Below are 19,292 nucleotides of genomic sequence, written 5' to 3' on the forward strand. Positions count from 1 at the left end.
ATTCTTTTTTGGGAACTTAGGCAAGTAATAGTCTCGTCTTTTTCCATCTTGCAAATTGCCAAACATGGCGTCTACGCGAAAAATTATATGATTATAAATAGATTTTTTAATTTGTAAAGTAGTAATAGAGAGAGATTCAAAATCCTTGAAATAATCAGTTTTTAGCACATTAGCCTCTAAAACAATGAATATAGGATAATATTGTAAAGATAAAGTTTTGCATTTTTCAAGACAATAATTAAGAATTATCTGAAAAAAATGGCACATTTTGCACAATTTTTAACAGCATGAATTGCAATAAACATCCAATTCCGTTTATGAAAACGTAGGCACTTAAAAAGTCTTGCGTACCAACATCTTGGGAATGACCAAACATGGCGACTATGCCAAAAATTAAGATCTTAATTTCTGAATTTTTTGCTAAAAAATAATTTAAAAATTAAAATACTCATGAGACTACACTTAAGTTGAAAAGTTTTTAGCGCTTTTGCGTCCAAAGCAATGAGGATAATGTGAAATTTTAAATATAAAATTTTTCATTTCTCAAGAAAACTATTTTAAAAAATCCGGAAAAAAAAAGAAAAAAAGCTGCACATTTGAAGTCATTTTTATTAGTTTGCAGTTAAATAAAACATCCAACTCTCCTTTGTTTCGGAAAATGGTAGCCACTAAAGCAACTTATCTACTTCGATCTTATGAATGACCAAATACGGCGACTATGTTTCTAGCTGAAATGCTGTAGCATCCATCGCTTTTCCGGTGAAAAAAACGAACTCCGAACGATCTTTTTGCCAAGTTGTATTTCTTTTTTTTATTAATTTTTTTTTCTTTCTTTTTGTTTTTTGGTAAAATTATCTGCAGGCCGCCGAAAAATCTGCGACGCATGTCTCGCATCTTGCAGTTTCTGCTACCCGGGGAATACTTTAATTGTTCCATGTTCAAACAATGCATCCTTGTATTGATTAACAATTGGTCAATTTTATACTGAAACAAAGTTTAACAATATGTAATAGAATGAGAGAAAATCTGAAGAAAAAATCAAACTAACATTTAATCTTGATTATAGATATGGCCGTATGTGGATGTTTTTATGTTCTTTATACCAATCTTTATGTTGGATCTTTGCCAAATTTGGCACAAAGGCAGGGTTCAATTTCCCAATAGGCAGAGTAGGCAGCTGACTAGGATGGTAAAATTTTCAGGGGTAGCCATTTTTGCTATAACTACTTTTTTTTTAATTATTACTCTTGAAGTCAACTTTATTTTCCATAGTGATATCCTTTTTTTTTGTAATTTAATAACGTTCACTTTCAATCATCTTATGAAAATGAAATATTTTTTAAGCATGGTAATAGATTGCGTTTGACCAGAAGCTCAAACAAGATTGGAGTTTGACTAAGATTTTAGTGTCACAATAAAGTTTATTCAATTACAGTTTCTTCAGTGATTGATGTGTATTTTCTCATGTACATTATTAATATTCAAAAAAATTTCTGTTAATAGTATTAATTCTGGGTAACAAATGAAAATGAGTGACAAGCGAAAAAGGCCGAATGATTTTAAATGAAAAAGACATGTTTAGTTAAAACCAATGAACAAATAGGAGTTTTTAAAAAGTGATACATACTTTTGAAACAGGCAGTTTTCAAAAGCAGAATTTTTGGACTTTTTGGAATGTAATCCAATAACATTTTACAGGTGAAATACCATTGAGCAATGAGGATTGGTAAGAAACGTAAGGTTTTTGAACATAATAACACAGAGGAAATTATTTAAATCGTTGATTCATAGATGAAAACAATTCTCAATTTGCTGAATGATAAAATATGAGCAAGCACGAATATCATACATTCACAAGATCTAATCAGAAGGAACGCTAAGCATCATTTTAAAAAAAATTTTAAAAAGAATCTCAATGTTGCAATTTTGTACCAAATAAGGAATTTTTTAGGAGATCACAGTGAACTCCCATCGGGGCACCCCTGAATAAAAAAAATGCCATTTCTTCATAAGCTTAACAGTTTAAATTTCAGGAACACCATTTTTTGCATGATTTTTTTTTTTTTTTTTTTTAATATAATTTTTAAATCAAGGATATTTTGCGTCTTTTTATTTCTTTTGAGGGATGGGGGCAGATTTCAGATCTGCCTAGGGGCGGCATGGAGCTAAACTCAGCTCTGAGGCAGGGCAGTCCAATTTTTTTTTCACCCCAGAAAAAAAACGCCAAGGACAAAATATTGTTTTGTCCATTTTTCTCGGTAAGTGTAAAAACTCTCGACAAAAAAAAAAAAACTTATCAATATTATTATAATGATTCTTCTCATTGAAAGAACATTTTTACATCAGATAATCACACACTCAGTTGAAAAAACAAAATAGGTGAAATATAGATTAGTTTATTTCAAAGCATATTTTCTTTTTTTATTTTTATTTGTTTTTTTTTATTTTCTTTCTTTTTTTTTTTATTGTTTTGCAATTGCACATTGATAAAACAGATTAATATTAACATTAAGTTTAATGCATTTAGTAGTAATCATAAAAAAAATATTTGTTTAAAAATTTTCAAAAAAATGTAAAATGTATGTGTCTCAAATATGAAATATCATCTAATGAAAAAAGAAATTGTCGTTAATAAACAAAATACTGTATTGAAATAAAATAATTATTTCTATGACATAAAATTAATTTATAGCTCAGCTTTTGGCAGAAAATTATCTGTGTGGTGACCGGAGCAGAATAGTCCCAACGTAGTCCATGCGTGTTGTAAAAGGCGACTAAAATGGATACCCAATCTAAGGTGTGAGGCACTGTGCTGATGGATGGATGGCATATGGGTTGTATGATGTCAAAACGATCCTCTCAAGGAACCAGGCGAAACCTTGTGATAATTTGCCTTGCACTCGTACAGGGTGGCTGTGCAGGTGTTGATTTTTTACCTCTGCCCAGTTCCCAGCTCCAAAGGAGCTGGATACTGGCGTGAAGGAGAGAACCAGCAACTTTACTGCTGGAGGAGGTGAGGGTGCAGGTCTGCAACCCACCAACAGGTGAGGAGGCATTTCTGCAACCCACCGACACTGCAGTAGGGGGGCAGGGGGTACTCATTTATGCACAAAAATGCAACAGGTGCAGGCAGGTGAGGGGAGGCTGTTACAGAAGGCAAAAGCCACTGGGCCAGCCATTCCTCAGAAGGTAGGAGAAACCAAACATCATCGATCGGAGGTTTCAAGTGATTCCCTTGTACAAACTGCTGCATCTTAAAGAGTAAGGACTGGTAAACCACAGTCCTATGCTCAAGCCGAGCGTATGTTTAAGATGGCTGTTGTGAAAGAAAACTTTCCTTCGTAGAGGTTTTCTCACGATGACATTGAACATATTCAGCTTGTCTTTCTAAGGAGGTCAGACCTGATTCTCTCTAAGGATCACATGTCAGAAATGCAATAGACTCCTTAACAAAATTAGTATTAGGAAGGCTTTTGATCTTCTTACTAGACTTTACACCTTAAAGCGGCACCTTGCTATAATGGGTGTCAGTAATGATTCAATTTGTAGAGGTTACCTCTTTAAGGAGGAAACTACTCACCCTGTATGATTGTGAAGTGTTTTCTGCCTATGTGTTTGAACACCTTGGTCTTCATTTGCTTGAACCATGCATGATTCATAATATTCCTATTAGATGTTTGCTAAATTCTGCTTCAGCTACTGGTCTGTCTTAAGACTTCTGTTTGGGGACTAGTACAATAGATCTCTGGTCGCAGTGCTTGGTTCGGTTGGCCCCCCTTTCATCCATTTCATTTCATTTGTTAGAAAATTCATGAAATGGAATGTTTACGGGTTCTAATAACAATGGCTGAATTTTTGGAATTTACTCTTTGGAATCCAAAGAGGTATAAATTTAAATTTTGAGTGAAAAAAAATGCTCTTTTCTTCATGTTGATAGGAAATTTTACACTATTTTATTTTCCTTTTATTTACACCTGATTGTTGAATATGTGTCCCTTTTAAAAATGTCCAACTTTTACTTTCGAGATAGACAGTGCAACGCCAGCCAAAGTAGCTAGTTATGTTGTAAAAATGAAGTCATACACTGTATCATGAGTTAATCTTAATGAAAAAAAAAATCTGCACAAAATATTAAAAATCATGCAAATGATATTCAATACATAATTACCAATTCTTCATCAGGTTTCTTTTTTATCATAGCAATGTCCAACGATGCAGGTTGGAGTATAAGAGAATCTTTTGAATCTTGAACAAATTTGTCACATAGTTCAGCAAGATGTAGTGACTAAAAATATAATTTACAGATATTAAAAAAAAAAAACCGTAAAAATTTTGATACAGTTAAACATGCATGAAATCATTGAAGTAAATTTCTAAAATTCAATAAAACAAATATAAGGAGTTAGCATAAACATAAAGGCTTGGAGAAAAATGTAAAGTAGCAAAAAATGTTAACAAAGGTATTTAAAAAATTAAATAAAAAAAACCTAATGTTGCACATTTTTGGAAATGAATTCAAAAGCATAAACATAAGGTTATGAGCAGTGGCGGATGTAGAACTCGAGCAAGGGGGGGGGGGGGCTAACCTTAACCTCAGTCCAAGTAGCAAGTCACTGTTTTAGGGGGTCTTTGTCATTTTTTAGGGTACTCTCAATCTTGGGGGGGGGGGAGGAACGGCCTGATTACTGAATAAGCTGACTAGGCCTTGGCATTGGGCCCCCACTTTTTAGAGGCCCTCAATCGACTTAAAAATTTTATCCAATGACCAAAATTATATGGTTTAGCTACAGGGGGCCTCCGAAAAACTGTTTAGCCTAGGGCACCCAATACCTTAATCGGCCCGGAGGAGGCATCATTCTTAGAGGGTCAGACACCCCTGTTTAAACAATATGAAATTTTCTCTACAAAGGATCCCTCTCCCAAAAAATTTAGGACTTTAAATATGGCTTTTTACTTGAAATAAATTTATATAGTATACTGAAGAATATATAAATAATTTCGCGAACATTTTTAAAGTCTGAACACACTATAAGCACCTCAGTTGGAAAAAGCTACAAAATACCGCCCCATGACAGAATTGCAAGCAAACACCAGAAAGGTCAGTAACAGCATCCAGAGATTGCAGCTGCGCTCTAGCTTTGAGCTCATGAGTCTGGAGTACCTAAAACCATGCGCAGGCAAAAAACCTCATATAAAGCTGAGTAGATTATCACATGGGTAGATAAAAATACAGTGAAGCACCGTTTATACGTTTCTGAAGGGACTGTATGAAAAAAACGTACAAACGAAAAAATGTATAATAGGTATAAGTTAATGTGTATTAGATTTTGCAGGGACCAATTTTAAAACTGTATAATTGATAAAAACGTATAAAAGAGAAACGTATAAACGGTGCTTCACTGTACTTTCACATAACAGAAAGAGGTGTGAAAACATGGTATGACTCCCTATAGGATAAGTGAAGATAAAAGCGAGAGAATAAACACTATACCCCAGCTATTGCAGGAGAAAGGCAGTAAATAGAAGCAGATGCGTGAAGGGGGACCCTCTCGAAGAAATTTGAAAAATTGATTACAAAGACGTAATTTTCGGAACGTTTTGGAGGTAAAGTTAGGTGAGATGGGGTTGAGGTTCCTTTCCAAGTATTTTTCCTTACTATAGTCAATTTCAAGCATTCACTGGCAATATTAGGGGATTGAATGCTCTTTCCAGAAAGTTGCACAAATAAAAGGTTAAAAACGCATTTTTATGCTATATGTGATAACGTTAAGGTGACGGGGAAGGTCCAGGCGCTCTCTCTGCAAAGTTTTTGCTGTAGAACTCCAGAAGCTCGATTATAGACTATCTTTGGGGAAGTTAGGAGAGGAATTCTTTGGTCATTTACTTTTAAAATTTTTCAAAATTGGAGTCATTGAGAACAGAGTAACAACAGGAACTGTGCAAAAAAAATCCCTGACTTTTCCCTGATTAAGTTCACCAAATTTCCCTGATTTACGCTACCAATGATAATGGTTTTCTTTCTTTGCTCTACTTGAAATCCATTGTATGTTTGTATAAAATGCAGTATTTCAAACGTTTTAATTTGTGTAAAGCTGTTGAACTAAAGATATATTTTAAAAAGATGCTACTTTTTTAATAAAATGGTTAAAAAAACATATCAAGTCAATTTTTTGGGGGGAAAAAACCCTACAAAATAGTATATTAAATTTTTCTACAATGGAAAGATTATATAAAATTAAAAAAAAAAAACTTTACTTCCGGAAACCACTTAGCATAAGAATTTTAAGAAACTATTAAAATCACACTTAAACACATATGCGATTTTATGATAGAACTAAAAAGAAATTGAAATTATTTTGAACTAAATTTTCAAACAGTATAATAATTGTTGCAAGAATAACAAGCAATAGTGAAAGAATGGAAGTAATGTAGTTATTCTTATATAACTAATTGACATATTTATGCAAAAAAGATGAAACCATTTGACATCCATTCATAGGGAGCTTTTCTCTAATCAAGAACATAGATTTTAATGAATAAATACAGCATTTTAACAATAATAAAATTAAGATATTTAAAGTACAGAAGTTAACTCTATTTCAAATGATTTCAGTATGTAACAAAAAAAAATCTTAGATTGCTTTTGTGACAAGCAACTTTGAAATGCAAGAAAAAAAAGAAATAAAAAAGCAATTAGTTAATTTCAAAATATATAAAAGAAGAATACAACTTGGTTATAAAATAAAAGAATTACTTAAGTCTGAAGAAAAAAAAACCTTTATAATCTGCGGTGACAACAAATAGTATAACGGTAAAAAACAAAGTTTTTTTAATTGAAAGTTCAATTTTAGCAATTAAATTAAAAACACGAAGAAGTAATAACTTTTGAGCATTTATAGTATTAATTCAAAAACCAAAGATTTCTTCTTGGAATTGTGATTACAGTATGCTAATTACTTTGAAACAATGGAATAAAGGAAAAGAAGCTAAGGTATTAATGAAAGCTTCTTCTTTGCCTGTATGGTTATTTATTTTACGTAGCATTGAAAGCATAAAAGGAAATTTTAAGCTAGGTAAAATAAACAACCTAACAGACACAAAAGCAATCTTAGGAAGTTTATCCTGTAGGGAATAAGTAAGATTCAATACTTTGACGTTGAGGAAAAAAGATGCACAAATATGCGGCAGTGTATAATCGCATCTCATTAATTTTACTTTTTTTTTTTTGAACAGATAATTGGCGGAAAATGCATAGGGAATTAGAGTACTTAATTTTGTAAAGCAAAAAAATAAAAATTTTTCTTCATAAAATCAATTTTCCCTGATTTTTTGTTATTTTTTCAAAATTCCCTGATATTTCCCTGATTAATAAAGTTCCCTGATTTCTCCCTGATCTGTTGCCACCCTGGAGAAGGAGCTTAACGCAACTTCTGGTGAAATCACGCAACACGGTGGCTCTCCTCCGGAAGTCTTTCGACATTGAACACTCCAATTTAGGCTGTAACTTGTAACCTTGGGTTCAGAGGCGCTTTCTGGAAAAGTTTTGGCAGTGAAGTCTGAAAGACGCAATTTTAGTCGATGCTTGGTTAAGTTTAGAAAATGAGAAGTTTTGGAGGTTTTTATGAAAATATTTTAACAACTAAGAAAGTTGAAATCTTAGAAGCACAAAAAATTTGTCAGTGTTTAAAGATCTTTAGCATGTAGAGAAGAATTTGGGTATCTTCTTTGGCTAAATTTGGAAATTGAAATTTTAAGGCACAATTTCTTCTATCTTTTATAGCAATATTAGGAAAAAAGTGAGTGTTCAGAGATCTTCTTCAGAACTTTTTCAAAATCTATGTTTTTGAAATGCATTTCAGGCTCCCTTGGACGATGCTAGAAGATGCGTTTGGGTTCGAGGCTGTCTTCTGAAATGTTTTGAAATTGAAGTTCTGAAAACATAATTTTGATTTATATTTTGATGGAATAGGTTGTCTCCAAAGGAAATGTTTCAAGCTTGAAGGCCTATAAATGAATCTTTTTTTAGGCACGTTAAGGGAACAGACAGAGTTAGAGGACTTTCCCTACAATATTTTGAAAATAAAGCTAGAAAAGCAATATTAAGCTTTTTTTATGGCGTTATTAGGGGAAGGATATTCGGGATCCTTCCGTCCTAAAAACATATTTTAAAGCTCACTTACGCGACGATAAATATAGATAGGTGTAGTTTCACACCAAAAGTAGTTTAAAAATTAAAACGACAAAATAAAATTTCATTCTATGTTTATCCAAATAAGGAGTGAAGATTATGTTAATTTGGAAAAAAAAAAGCTAGAAAATATTCTCCACAAATATTCGAAAAAAGTGTAATAAAAATGCAATGATAAGTAATCTTTGATGACATTAGGGGGAAGCAGGGGCTCACTCAACAAAATGTTACGAAATTAGAGGCCTAAAAAGTTTTAAGCTCTCTTTGTAAAAGTATTGCAGTATTTAAAATCTTCGAAAATTTGGTTTTATCCAGTGCGAGTTTTGACCACATATGGGGGGGGGGGCTATAGCCCCGTTAGCCTGAGAAAGAAGTAAAATATATGACTGTGTTAATTTGAAACTGATAACTTCACGTTAAAAAAACTTGTTAGCATCAGGACGAAGCTATTTCCTCCCAAGCCTTTCCATTCTATTGCAAATCACATTGTAATCTGTTGTAAGTATTGACCAAAATGGAAGAAGGAGCTACAGTTCCTTTAGCCCCCTCCCCTCCCACTCCACCATTAATAAGCTTCAGTGTATGTATTTATTTAAATATAATGCATATTTAAATTAGGAAAAGCATTGAAGTATTTGAAGTCTTTGAAATTTTGGTTTTGTTTAGAGGTATTTCCGACCTCATGGAAGGAGGGGGGGGGGCTTTAGCCCTCTTAAATAGAAATTAAATATATATGGCTTGTTTAATTTGAAAATTAACACTTTAAGATTTAAAAAAAGATTGCAGAACGAAACTGTTTCCTCCTAGTCTTTCCATTCCATTGCAGATCACAATTTAATCTGTTTTAAGTTTTGACCAAATGGAAGAATGGGAGGGGCTACAGTCTCCTAGCCCTCCCCACCCCCCACCCCACCATCCATTAATATGCCACTATATGTTGTAGTTATATTTAAATGTAATGCATATTTAAATTCGCATATGTATTGCAATATTAAAAGTCTTAAAAATTTCGATTTTATCTAGTGTAAGTTCGGACCTTAAGGGGGGGGGACTATAGCCCCCTTGGCCCCCCCTGGATCCACTACAGGTTATGAGCATTTGTAATATATAATCAAAGCATTAAATTCAATATTGATGTCATGATGGCACTTCGTCTTGCAAGTAAATAAAAGGTACAGGAGTGGCGAATGAAAATACAAGGTCAATATCCTACAACTTCAGTTTTCTGTTTTCTTCCAATAGCTTGTATCAGTTGATCAGTAATCATTGCAGCAAGTCAAGATAAATTTTCTTTTTTTCATTTTCACCCATGAATTCTTGATTGGACTCATGAGTTGCCTTTCTGATTTTTTTGCTGCTGCATGTCCTCAGAAACAGATTGCACAATCAAGTTGAAATTATTTTCAATTGAGTTCGAATCCAAATCTCAGATGCCCAATTAACACTAGAAAGACGGCGTTTTGCGTATACCTAGAAAGACTAGCAGCGGTCACTTTGACCGTCATACTTAAAAGATTAGAAATTTCCTCTTTTCGGGATTTTTAACCATAGGGGATTTATTTCAACATGTCCGAGTTTAATTTAACAATTTATTCGTAATATAGTCTGCAAATAAGTCTTAGATAGCTTTTTTTTTAATTTTATGTTCGATCAAGTGAAATACACATGCTTTATGCAATAGGCATTGAGAAAGAGCAAATTTGTACAAAAAAGAGGAAATTTTCTTAGCATGTAATAACTAACAAGTACTATAATCAACCATGCATGTTTTGGTTTAAAAAATATCTAAGTTTCGCAAGATACCGTGCATTACTCTCTTTTACAGTATTTCGAAATACTTATGTTATGTCACCTGTACATTAGCCATTAACAGTTTTTTTTTTTTTTTGGCAATCAGAACAAATGCCCGTAGAATTATTTTCGCATAGTTTAATTACACACTATTTTAATCTTTTTCCTAAGGTAGATACTTTTTTATATGCAGCAAAATTGATCAGTGGGGGTGACTTGGAGGAAATTGGAGAAATAAGAGTTCTGTTTTTGAAATTTTCCCCTTTTTCTTGCCGTCGGACCCTTTTCCCTTTTTCTTTTCCTGTTTTTTATATTTTGAACATCAGTTTTTTTTAGCGAGGTTTCTTCTGATTCTAACTCAGAAGAAGAATCCTTTTCTGCAAATCTAGGCTTCGAAAAATATTCGCAATAATCTCATGAAAGCCAACTATTATAATCGCTAGGAATATATTTCCCTTCAGATAAGTCAGACTGTTCATTCGAACCATAATCTGTTTTAGATAAATCTGCAACACTTTCAGGAATAATTGTTCCTAAAAGTTCTGCTTGTCAACGGTTCTTCTCGACATCATGAAGATAATTATGTGACTGAGCACTTCATTATCATCGAAGAAAATAAACGTCAATGCTTCAAGCAAAGCACCTGCTTTGGTGCACAAAAGAATACCAGCAAACATTTTTGGAATACACCTGTTTATATTTGCTTCTTTTTCGACCCAAAGTAATTTCACATGTCCAGTCACATGCTTTTCAAATTTACCTTTCTCAACTTTGCCTCCTGTGCAGATAGCAGAAAACTGAAACCATGCAACCAGCAGGTGTTTCGCATTTTCCTAACAGTTCAAAGAATTAAACCTGACCAGCAGGTACTACTCAAGCTCAAAAGAACATTACTCACCCTGACAACTAACAATAGTCCATAGTACACACAACTGATAAGAGAAAAAAGAAAACGGATGCATAAAGAAAGGTTTACTTAGCGGTCAAAATGACCGTAGTCAGTCTTTCTAGGAATAAACATTTATAGCGACTATAATAACAATCCTAGAGAAAAAAAATTTACTGTTGTAAGATCTTAATAAATAGTTAGGAAAAGTCAATGAAGGAAAAAGAGTTTGAAAATTAAACGCAACAAATATGAGCATTTGAAAATCGTTTGCGGTCAAAATGACCGCTTCCGTCTTTCTAGTGTTAAGTGGAAGAGCCTCATTTATTTTCCACCAAAATGTTGTTGAATTAGGAGAATGAATGCTAGCAGTATTGAGCTAAAATGTCCAAACCCCTGGTGTAACAGCCTGGTATTGTGAAAAAAATAGCATTTAGCATAACTTAATACTTTTCTACATTCATCTTGGTATCAATTACTGCAATTGATATATATAATGTGCCATTATTTCGCCTCATACGGAGCATTTTGTGTATCTTAAGCCCTATACACATTTGCATAAACATGCAAAGCTAACAACTTAGACTATGCTATTGAACATGATGCACCCATGATCGCTTTGCAGCCGAAAAAGCAGTCAGAGAATTTTGTGGTGCATGAGAGGAGACGGCGTTTGGACAAGAGCATGTATATTTTGAACTGGTTTCTCGGGGCATGCAAATGTGAACATGGCTGTAGCTTGCAGGGTTCCCCCTCCACTTGCAAATAAAATTCAAGTATTTTTCAAGGACTTTTTAAGGAAATTACAAAATTTCTCAAGGACTTCAACTCTAATGAAGGGTATGCAAAAAAAATCAAGATTCGCTTCAAGAATGAAGTTTATTATCAATGAACCTTTCAGATTTGATGAGCAATACATTTTGTAAGCTTAAAAATTGAAATTTTTTGAAATAAAGATAAAAGTTTTGCATTAGTATGAAAAAGAAAATTCTGGAAGAATGTATATTAGAGTGAAATGTTCAATATTTTGGCTTATTCAAACTTGAATTCAAAATAGTACTGTATAAGAAAACTGGATGGTTGGACTAGATTTTCATTAGAAAATATTGTACCATTGTAACAGAACCAAATCAAAATAGCTAAAAAGAAAATTTGCTGTCCATGGAAGGGACTTATCAATTTAAAAGTTTCATCAATGAAGTAATTAAATAATTTGTAGCCATTATTGATACACGATCAGGGGTGCATACAAGGGGAGGGTCATAACCCCACTAAATCATTCACACTAGTATAAGTCCATAATATAAACAATTCAGTAGCATTTTCAATTCATTAATCATTTTTAACCCCTTCAAAGACCTGGTGTCTGGTATACCGGACAACCACTTTAAACAGCTGCTAATCATTTAATGATTTAATTAGTTGATTTTTTTGTAGTCGACTCTTTACATTCTGCTCATTATAATCTGTGAAATAATTTTTCGTTTTGGGATTGACAACACTGACATATAAGGATTGAGAGATAGAGAGTGGCTCATTTTTCCAACCATGGATTTTCATCTGAACAGAAAGGTTTTTTACCTGATTTTTTTTTTAAACATATAATCTTTAATTAATCATTTCAAACGCTTATATTATGTTTTATAATTGTTTGTAGAACATTTTATAATGAAATTTGTTTGGTATTTTATCGTTTTTGTATATGAAATATTGATTTCAAAAATATAAGTTTGGAATATTGGACGTGCCATAACTCTTTTAATTTTTCTCTTACAAACTCAAAATTTAGATACCCTTTACCATAGTACACTGTGTGACAAATATCAACAGTTTTGGTCAAATATTTCATAATTCCGACTGAAGGGGTTAAAAATAAGTATCCCCCACCCCCGTTTTTTTTTTTTTTTTTTTTTGTAAATTATAATTAGTACAGAATCATTTTTTAAGAGTAAATTATGAACAACAAGATTTTATGAAATAATTGTAGGGCTTTTAGCACTAATTTCACATTCATGAAAAAAAAGGAAAAAAATAGAAATTTACAGATTGCATTTTAAAAGCTACAAAAAGGGAATTTTGAAAAACTTAAGTGAAGATAGGTTTTTATTTATTCATTTGCAAAATAAATAGATAAGCAAATAGATGAGAAGTCGGCAGTAAACTGCATTTTAGATGAAATAGTTTTAGTTAGTCGCAAAACCTCTGAAGTAGAAATGGCTTAAAATTGTGTTTTAGAAATTTTTATATAAAAAAATTCCAGAATAGCTCCTGAATTCTGACTATTCTTCTAACATCCTTAAAGATGTCCAGAAATGCGTTTTTAGGACTTCATTCTCAAAAAGCTTACAAAGAGAGCATCTCAATTTTCATTTCCTTAAGATCACAAATCACCAAAGATAGACTAAAATATTTTTTTTTTAACTGTAATTTGCAAGAGGAAAAGCCTTTGACAACACTGAAGACACCCTGGAGTTGATAACATTTTTGAAAAATAATTGAGGGAGTGAATCGCAACCCCTGTTTCCCTTCATTTTACTAAAATTGCCTAAAAATGCGAATTTTGAAGTGAATTTTGAAAATTTCTCTTTAGCTTAACATTGACTAAAACTGCATTTTTAAGATTTCAATTTGGAAAATGTTTTGTGCTATATTACTCTATCCACTGACCTTTTTCCCCTATCTGCTTCAAAGAGAGCTTAAAACTTGAACTTTCTACTTTTGGTATAGTTTTTGGTTTTTAACTTTTAGAATCTATTTTTCAGTATGAGGAGGCAGCTAAAAATTGCCATCTTTTGGGCCTTAGCTTGACACTCTCTAATGTGAATCCTGGCTGTGCTCATGCTATGAGCGCTTATTCAAAAACAAAAAAAGCTGTGGTGTGTAGGGGAGGAGGAGTTACTACTAACAAAAGCATTTAAACCACTGTTGTTGGATTATTGGTCCGCCTCACTTTAAAAAATTTACAATGTGGCCTTTGAGTATAAAAGGTTGGAGATCACTGTTTTATACAGCATGTTGAAAGCAGATATTTTGAGCATAACACCTTAGGAGCTGAATTTAATACAATAGGAATACTCTCTGCTCAAGAATATTAAAATTTGCTACTCTATATAGAAATTATGCTTTTTACACAGTAAACCTATGACCATTAAAAGACTAAAAGTAACACAATATGTCTTAATAAACGTACATTTTTGAAATAAACATAACTCTCAATCTTTTTTCTCACAAAAAATATAAACAAGCAGTACTTTCACTTAATGATGCACTCCTGAGTTCTTATTGTGTATAACTCACTGATAATTAATGTGAAATAATAGCATTTTTTAATGTTTTGGGTCAAACTTGAGAGTGAACGTATAGTTTAGTCAATAGTGTGTTAACCTTTAACCCAATGATTCAGGGGTGCGAGTCCGTGTGGTATGCCATCGGGTGATTACTAAATATATGTGCTCCTTTTAAGATTACGGTACCTTAAAAACTTCACTTAGGGTTACAGATTTACACTCCTCTCATGTTAACCATCATTAATGAAAGAATAATAGGAAGCTTTCATATTATTTATCGGTAAAACTTCTTAATATTAAAGAGTATACCTTGATATCTTTTTTTTCCTACTATTGTGTGCCTTATGTACATTAAAGTAAGATAATCAGAATCAAATTTTTGATCTTGGTAATGTAAACCTCAACATAAATAAAAGCAGAAGATAATACATAAAATTAACTAATTTTATGCAAATATTTTGGAAAAAGATTTGACTCTCAAAACATTATGTTTGCAATATAGTTGTCCCGAAGAATCATATATGTGGTTTTTTAAGGGTGCTTGGGCAAGCCAAAATTTCCTTAATACTTAAGCAAACATTTTAAGTAAGGCACCATTTTCAAAAAATTTCTTTTCATTGCTAAGAACAATGATAAACTAATAATTCTCATTTTGGCTGTTTTTTGAAAAACAGAACAAAGATGCCATCTAGGTAGGAGCAAAAATGGTAAAAATAATTTTGTTTCATGAAAGCTCATCAATTTTATGTTTATAGAAGTGTAGAATATGCAAATACGTTCACAAAATATAAAAACATTTATTGTATTTATTGAAGTGCTGCAGATATCTAAATACATTCATCAAATGAGATAGTGAGAAGCAAAGGGATGCAAGTAAAACAAAAAATTTGGAGATAACAGTACAAATGGTAGGTAATCCTCTCCTCTGTCTTGGAGCAAGAGATAGTACTAGTAGCCCTAGTAGGTGCTGCTGCACAGCACGATTTAGAAAAAAAAATTCAATGAAAGTCTACCTAGGACGTAATCTTTATACGCGTTTTACTCAAAACTTGAAAATGTCCACTTGCATCCCTTTGCTTCTCACTGCCTCAAATGTTAAAACTCTTATTGTACTTTTTTGTATTTTATGCTGTTTACCACATTTACATAATGATGCTTTGCGTTGGTTAACTAGTATTGCATTAATGCTACAGAGGGTTTTTTTTTTTTTGAAAACACTGCTAAAGGATTTGAAAGTCAATGAAGAAAGTTAGCGAGTCAGTAATAAAAAAGCTGTTAAAGATGAAAGATATATGTTCAAGAAAAAAAATCACGCCAAAAATGATTATACGTCCAAAAAATATTAATTGAATATTTTCAAGAATCCTACAGCTTACAAAACTACTTAAAAATAATACTGACTAAATGCTATGGCCAAGAAAAGAGAGGCCTGGAAGAAAACTCTTGAGAACGGCAGAGGCAACCTTGGTCTGTTGTGCCACTGAAGAAGAATTTAACTAAGGACTCAAAAAGAAAACAAGAACTTTAAATGCAATTCTCAAGCTCATTTTAAGATATGAAACAATAGTCTGGAAAAAAAATTGATTTCCAATTTGTTTCCTTCAGTTTCGATGTCATAACAAAGAAGATTAACTAAATCTAATGTTTACTAAATCAATAACTATAACAATCCCTATAGAAAATGTTTGGGCAGTGTAATTTATCAAATATGTATACAAAACAAATATTTTAGTTGTCCCTTCAAAGTTGGTTTAATCGAGTCTTAAGCAATCTTAGCTTTTTGGACAGTATTTAAATTGAATGAATGTGAGGAAACATACATTTCTTTTTATCAAGGAATGAGGACGTTCAGCAAATTGATCTCGTTGTGTTGTTGATGCAAGTTCTATGCTCAACTTCAGAACTGTTTTCTTCAATTTGATACATAAAGGATCCCTTTGAAATGGAAGTCTAAAAACACATCAATACAATTAAAACTACATAAAGATACATTCATATAAATCAATACAGCAGACCCTCATTTTATGCGGGTTTATTTTACTCTGTTTCGATTATACGCGGTTTAAGATTAGACACCTTTATTTTATTTTATGTGGATGAGTTTTGGTTTTACGGGGATGCAGCAATGCAAAACAGATAAAACTTTCCCGTCTTTCAAAATCCAAACTCCTAAAGATAGCAGATTACATGTAATAAACTGAATTTTGGCGTGATAAAAATCGAGCTTGGGCCACTGGAAACATTTTATGCGATTGGTTCTAGAGTTTTTTCCAGCAGTAAAGTTATAAAACTCACACAGTTAAGAACTCATTGGAAGAAGAGCTTTTAGGAGTGATAAAGGAGGCCAAAAATCCAACAAGGATACCAATGTCGGTGACGCACAACCAAAAACGTTCACACTGAAAATGTTGAGCCATTCCTAGACAATAGAAATGATCTTTCTGATTTGTTAGTGAAGGAAAATTCTATCATGGAAATGACGCAAGTGATCGTGGATGCGTTAATGCTCTGCAAAGAATTACAGAGAAAAATTCTTAATGACTGCCAAAAGACTATCATAGCCAGCTCCTCTTTATAAGCAGAACATGAAATTAATTTATGTTTTCTTTATGCATGTTGTGCATAAAAGTCGATATAAGTACACATTACTTATTATACAATTAGTCATCACTAGAATGAAGTATTGTTATCTACGGAACCAAACCCCTATTTTAACCAGGGGCGGCATTTCAGCATTTCGTTTGGGGGGTCGAGTTTCTTGAACATGAATTTCCTCAGAACGGTATAAAATACATATTGGTTAACAGGAACTGATAATTAAATGGTTTTAATGTTAAGAATAATTAGGTTTGTAAAGAACAATTAAAATTTTTTCGGCCGAAGCTTTAAATTTATTTTGTTATAAGTTATCTCACAAAATATCTCGGTACTAGTTTTTATTTTTTAGTAAAGTTTTAATCTGCTATTTTTGGAGTCAGGAAAAACAGAAAATTTTGTAACTATAGTTAATCAATGTCCAATGACTTAATTTATTGCCAGTATAGCTAAAGAGGAAGGTCTTGCTTTGCCTCATTGTGCTTCGAAGGCAATTCTCTAACCTCCTGAGACATGAAAGTCAAAATTGATTGACGTTCAGTTCTCCTACAACTTTCTGGTTGTGTGCGTAGTTTTTTACACCGATGAAGAGGCTCCATTATTGTAACCTTGAAATAGCTATATGCTGTATTTTCGAGTAAATTTGTGCTTTATTTACGTCGGTTTTTCAATTTAATCACAAAAGTCATCTTTCAAATGACTGACCTGATTAAAACAGTCAAAAAACAATGGAAGCAAGAAAGTTATGTCAAAAAAAGCACATTTCCTTTAGATTCCTCTCTTTAAAATAACCAAGAAAGCTTTTTAAATAGGCTAGTACTTATTTTGTGTCGTTAAAAAGTATAGTCACAATTCACAAAACAATTCCTCTTCCCTCATGCTATTACTTATAAGTGTAATATTTTCTTTTTCGCTTTCTATAACCGACCTACATAATATTGAAGTTAAGACCAATAATAAATATATCTCATTAAATCCTGTCTCAATTTCTTGAGAAACTGAATTGATCAGTTTATTCAAAATATTGATTTAATATTTTGACTAAAACTTCATCTGAGTTTTGTCACCTCTTCCACATTGGCATACATTAAAAACTGTTACGAAAAGTTCTGTCACAAAGTTCCACACCTGGTTCAAGTATGCATTAATGCGAAAATTACTAAGAGTTTCAATTGTCAATCCAAGAATTAAGATTAGCGAATTAAAATTTTTATGATAGAGTGTAGCATTTATCAAAAAAACGCTCCGCAGTATAAATAAAGTAAACAAAAAATTCAGACAAAGGCATACATATTAAAATGACATCAAATTTTTTATCAATGAAAAGGTCGCTTTCCAGTAATTCTTCCAGGGGGCTTTTATAACTCTTGAAGACCATCTTGTGTCACTCAGAGATTGTCAAGTAAAGAGCCTCAAGATACAGTTGTTGATGTGAAAGTATTTTTTGATGTGAGATGTTTTTCAAAAATAGCATATCTTTACAAAAAGTTTCCATGAAAGCATATGATACACCGAGTTGCTAAAATGTGTTTCTAGTACATGGCATCAATAAACACTTACTAGCTGAACATTAAGTTATAATATGAGCATAAAAATTTATGTAAAATGACATGGAATTTACGCGTAAAAATTGCACAGTCTCTATACTGTACGGGTATCTCATACAAGATGCACCATCATAACATAGATTACTCAATTTTGAAATATTTAACCCATATGAAGAGAATACTTCTTTAGTTAAGGCAAACACTTATCCTCCATCAGTTTTTTCTGTTCTGAAAATTCAGGCAAATGATTTTCTAAGTTATCTAAATTGAATTTTACCATTTTATATTATTCTTAGTGAAAAATTTGGGGGTGCAACCGCCCCGTCTCGCACCCCTTATTTGCCGCCCCTGATTTTAACACTAGTATTAGGTCTCAATTTAGGCGGTTTCGATTTACGCAGCATTTCCGTGGAACGTAACCCCACGTAAAACGAGGGTCTACTGTATTTAATCATCTTCAAAATAATATAAATAGAGACTATAAAAAAATAAAAATATAGTAATTGATAACAGCATAAGTTGAAATACATTAAAAAAGTCAGAGCATTACAAAAGAAAAACAAGTCATTTTTAGAATTTATTCTTACTTGAAGCAAAGGAAGAACTGACCATAAAACTAACTTTTAAAGTTAGAATGTTATTTAGTTCACTATTTCTTATAACAGTATTATTTTTTATTTCAAGTCACAAACAATCAAAATAATATTTAAGCATCACTGTAAATGTATAAGGAAATTCTATACTTGCCTATCTAACCATGACACTAAGGCTTTCACTGATGTCAATATCTCTGAGACAGCAGATAATACATTCGTAGACACTCTTTCTTGCCGCACATTTTCTACATGTTCTTGTGGACCATTGAGTTTAAGATCATTATACAGACTACGAGCTTTACATCCTAATTTCACAGCTAATGATTGTAAGGTTTCTGATGTAAGATTGTAATGCTGTAAAAATAATAACATAATTCAAATAAATAGGCACTTTTTCCTCAG

General features: G+C 32.4%; 1 protein-coding gene across 1 annotated transcript in view; it reads right to left on the bottom strand.

The window, feature by feature from the left end:
* Window positions 1-19,292, bottom strand: part of LOC129218867 (uncharacterized) — a 191,709-nt gene that overhangs the window by 126,542 nt on the left and 45,875 nt on the right. The window contains exons 3-5 of the mRNA XM_054853188.1: window positions 19,042-19,244; window positions 15,973-16,102; window positions 4,169-4,285 (exon numbers count right to left, since the gene is read on the bottom strand). Coding sequence (XP_054709163.1) covers window positions 4,169-4,285; window positions 15,973-16,102; window positions 19,042-19,244 — 450 coding nt within the window. The remainder of the gene's footprint in view (window positions 1-4,168; window positions 4,286-15,972; window positions 16,103-19,041; window positions 19,245-19,292) is intronic.

Source organism: Uloborus diversus, chromosome 3, assembly GCF_026930045.1.
Source record: "Uloborus diversus isolate 005 chromosome 3, Udiv.v.3.1, whole genome shotgun sequence".
Classification (NCBI taxonomy): Eukaryota; Metazoa; Arthropoda; class Arachnida; order Araneae; family Uloboridae; genus Uloborus; species Uloborus diversus.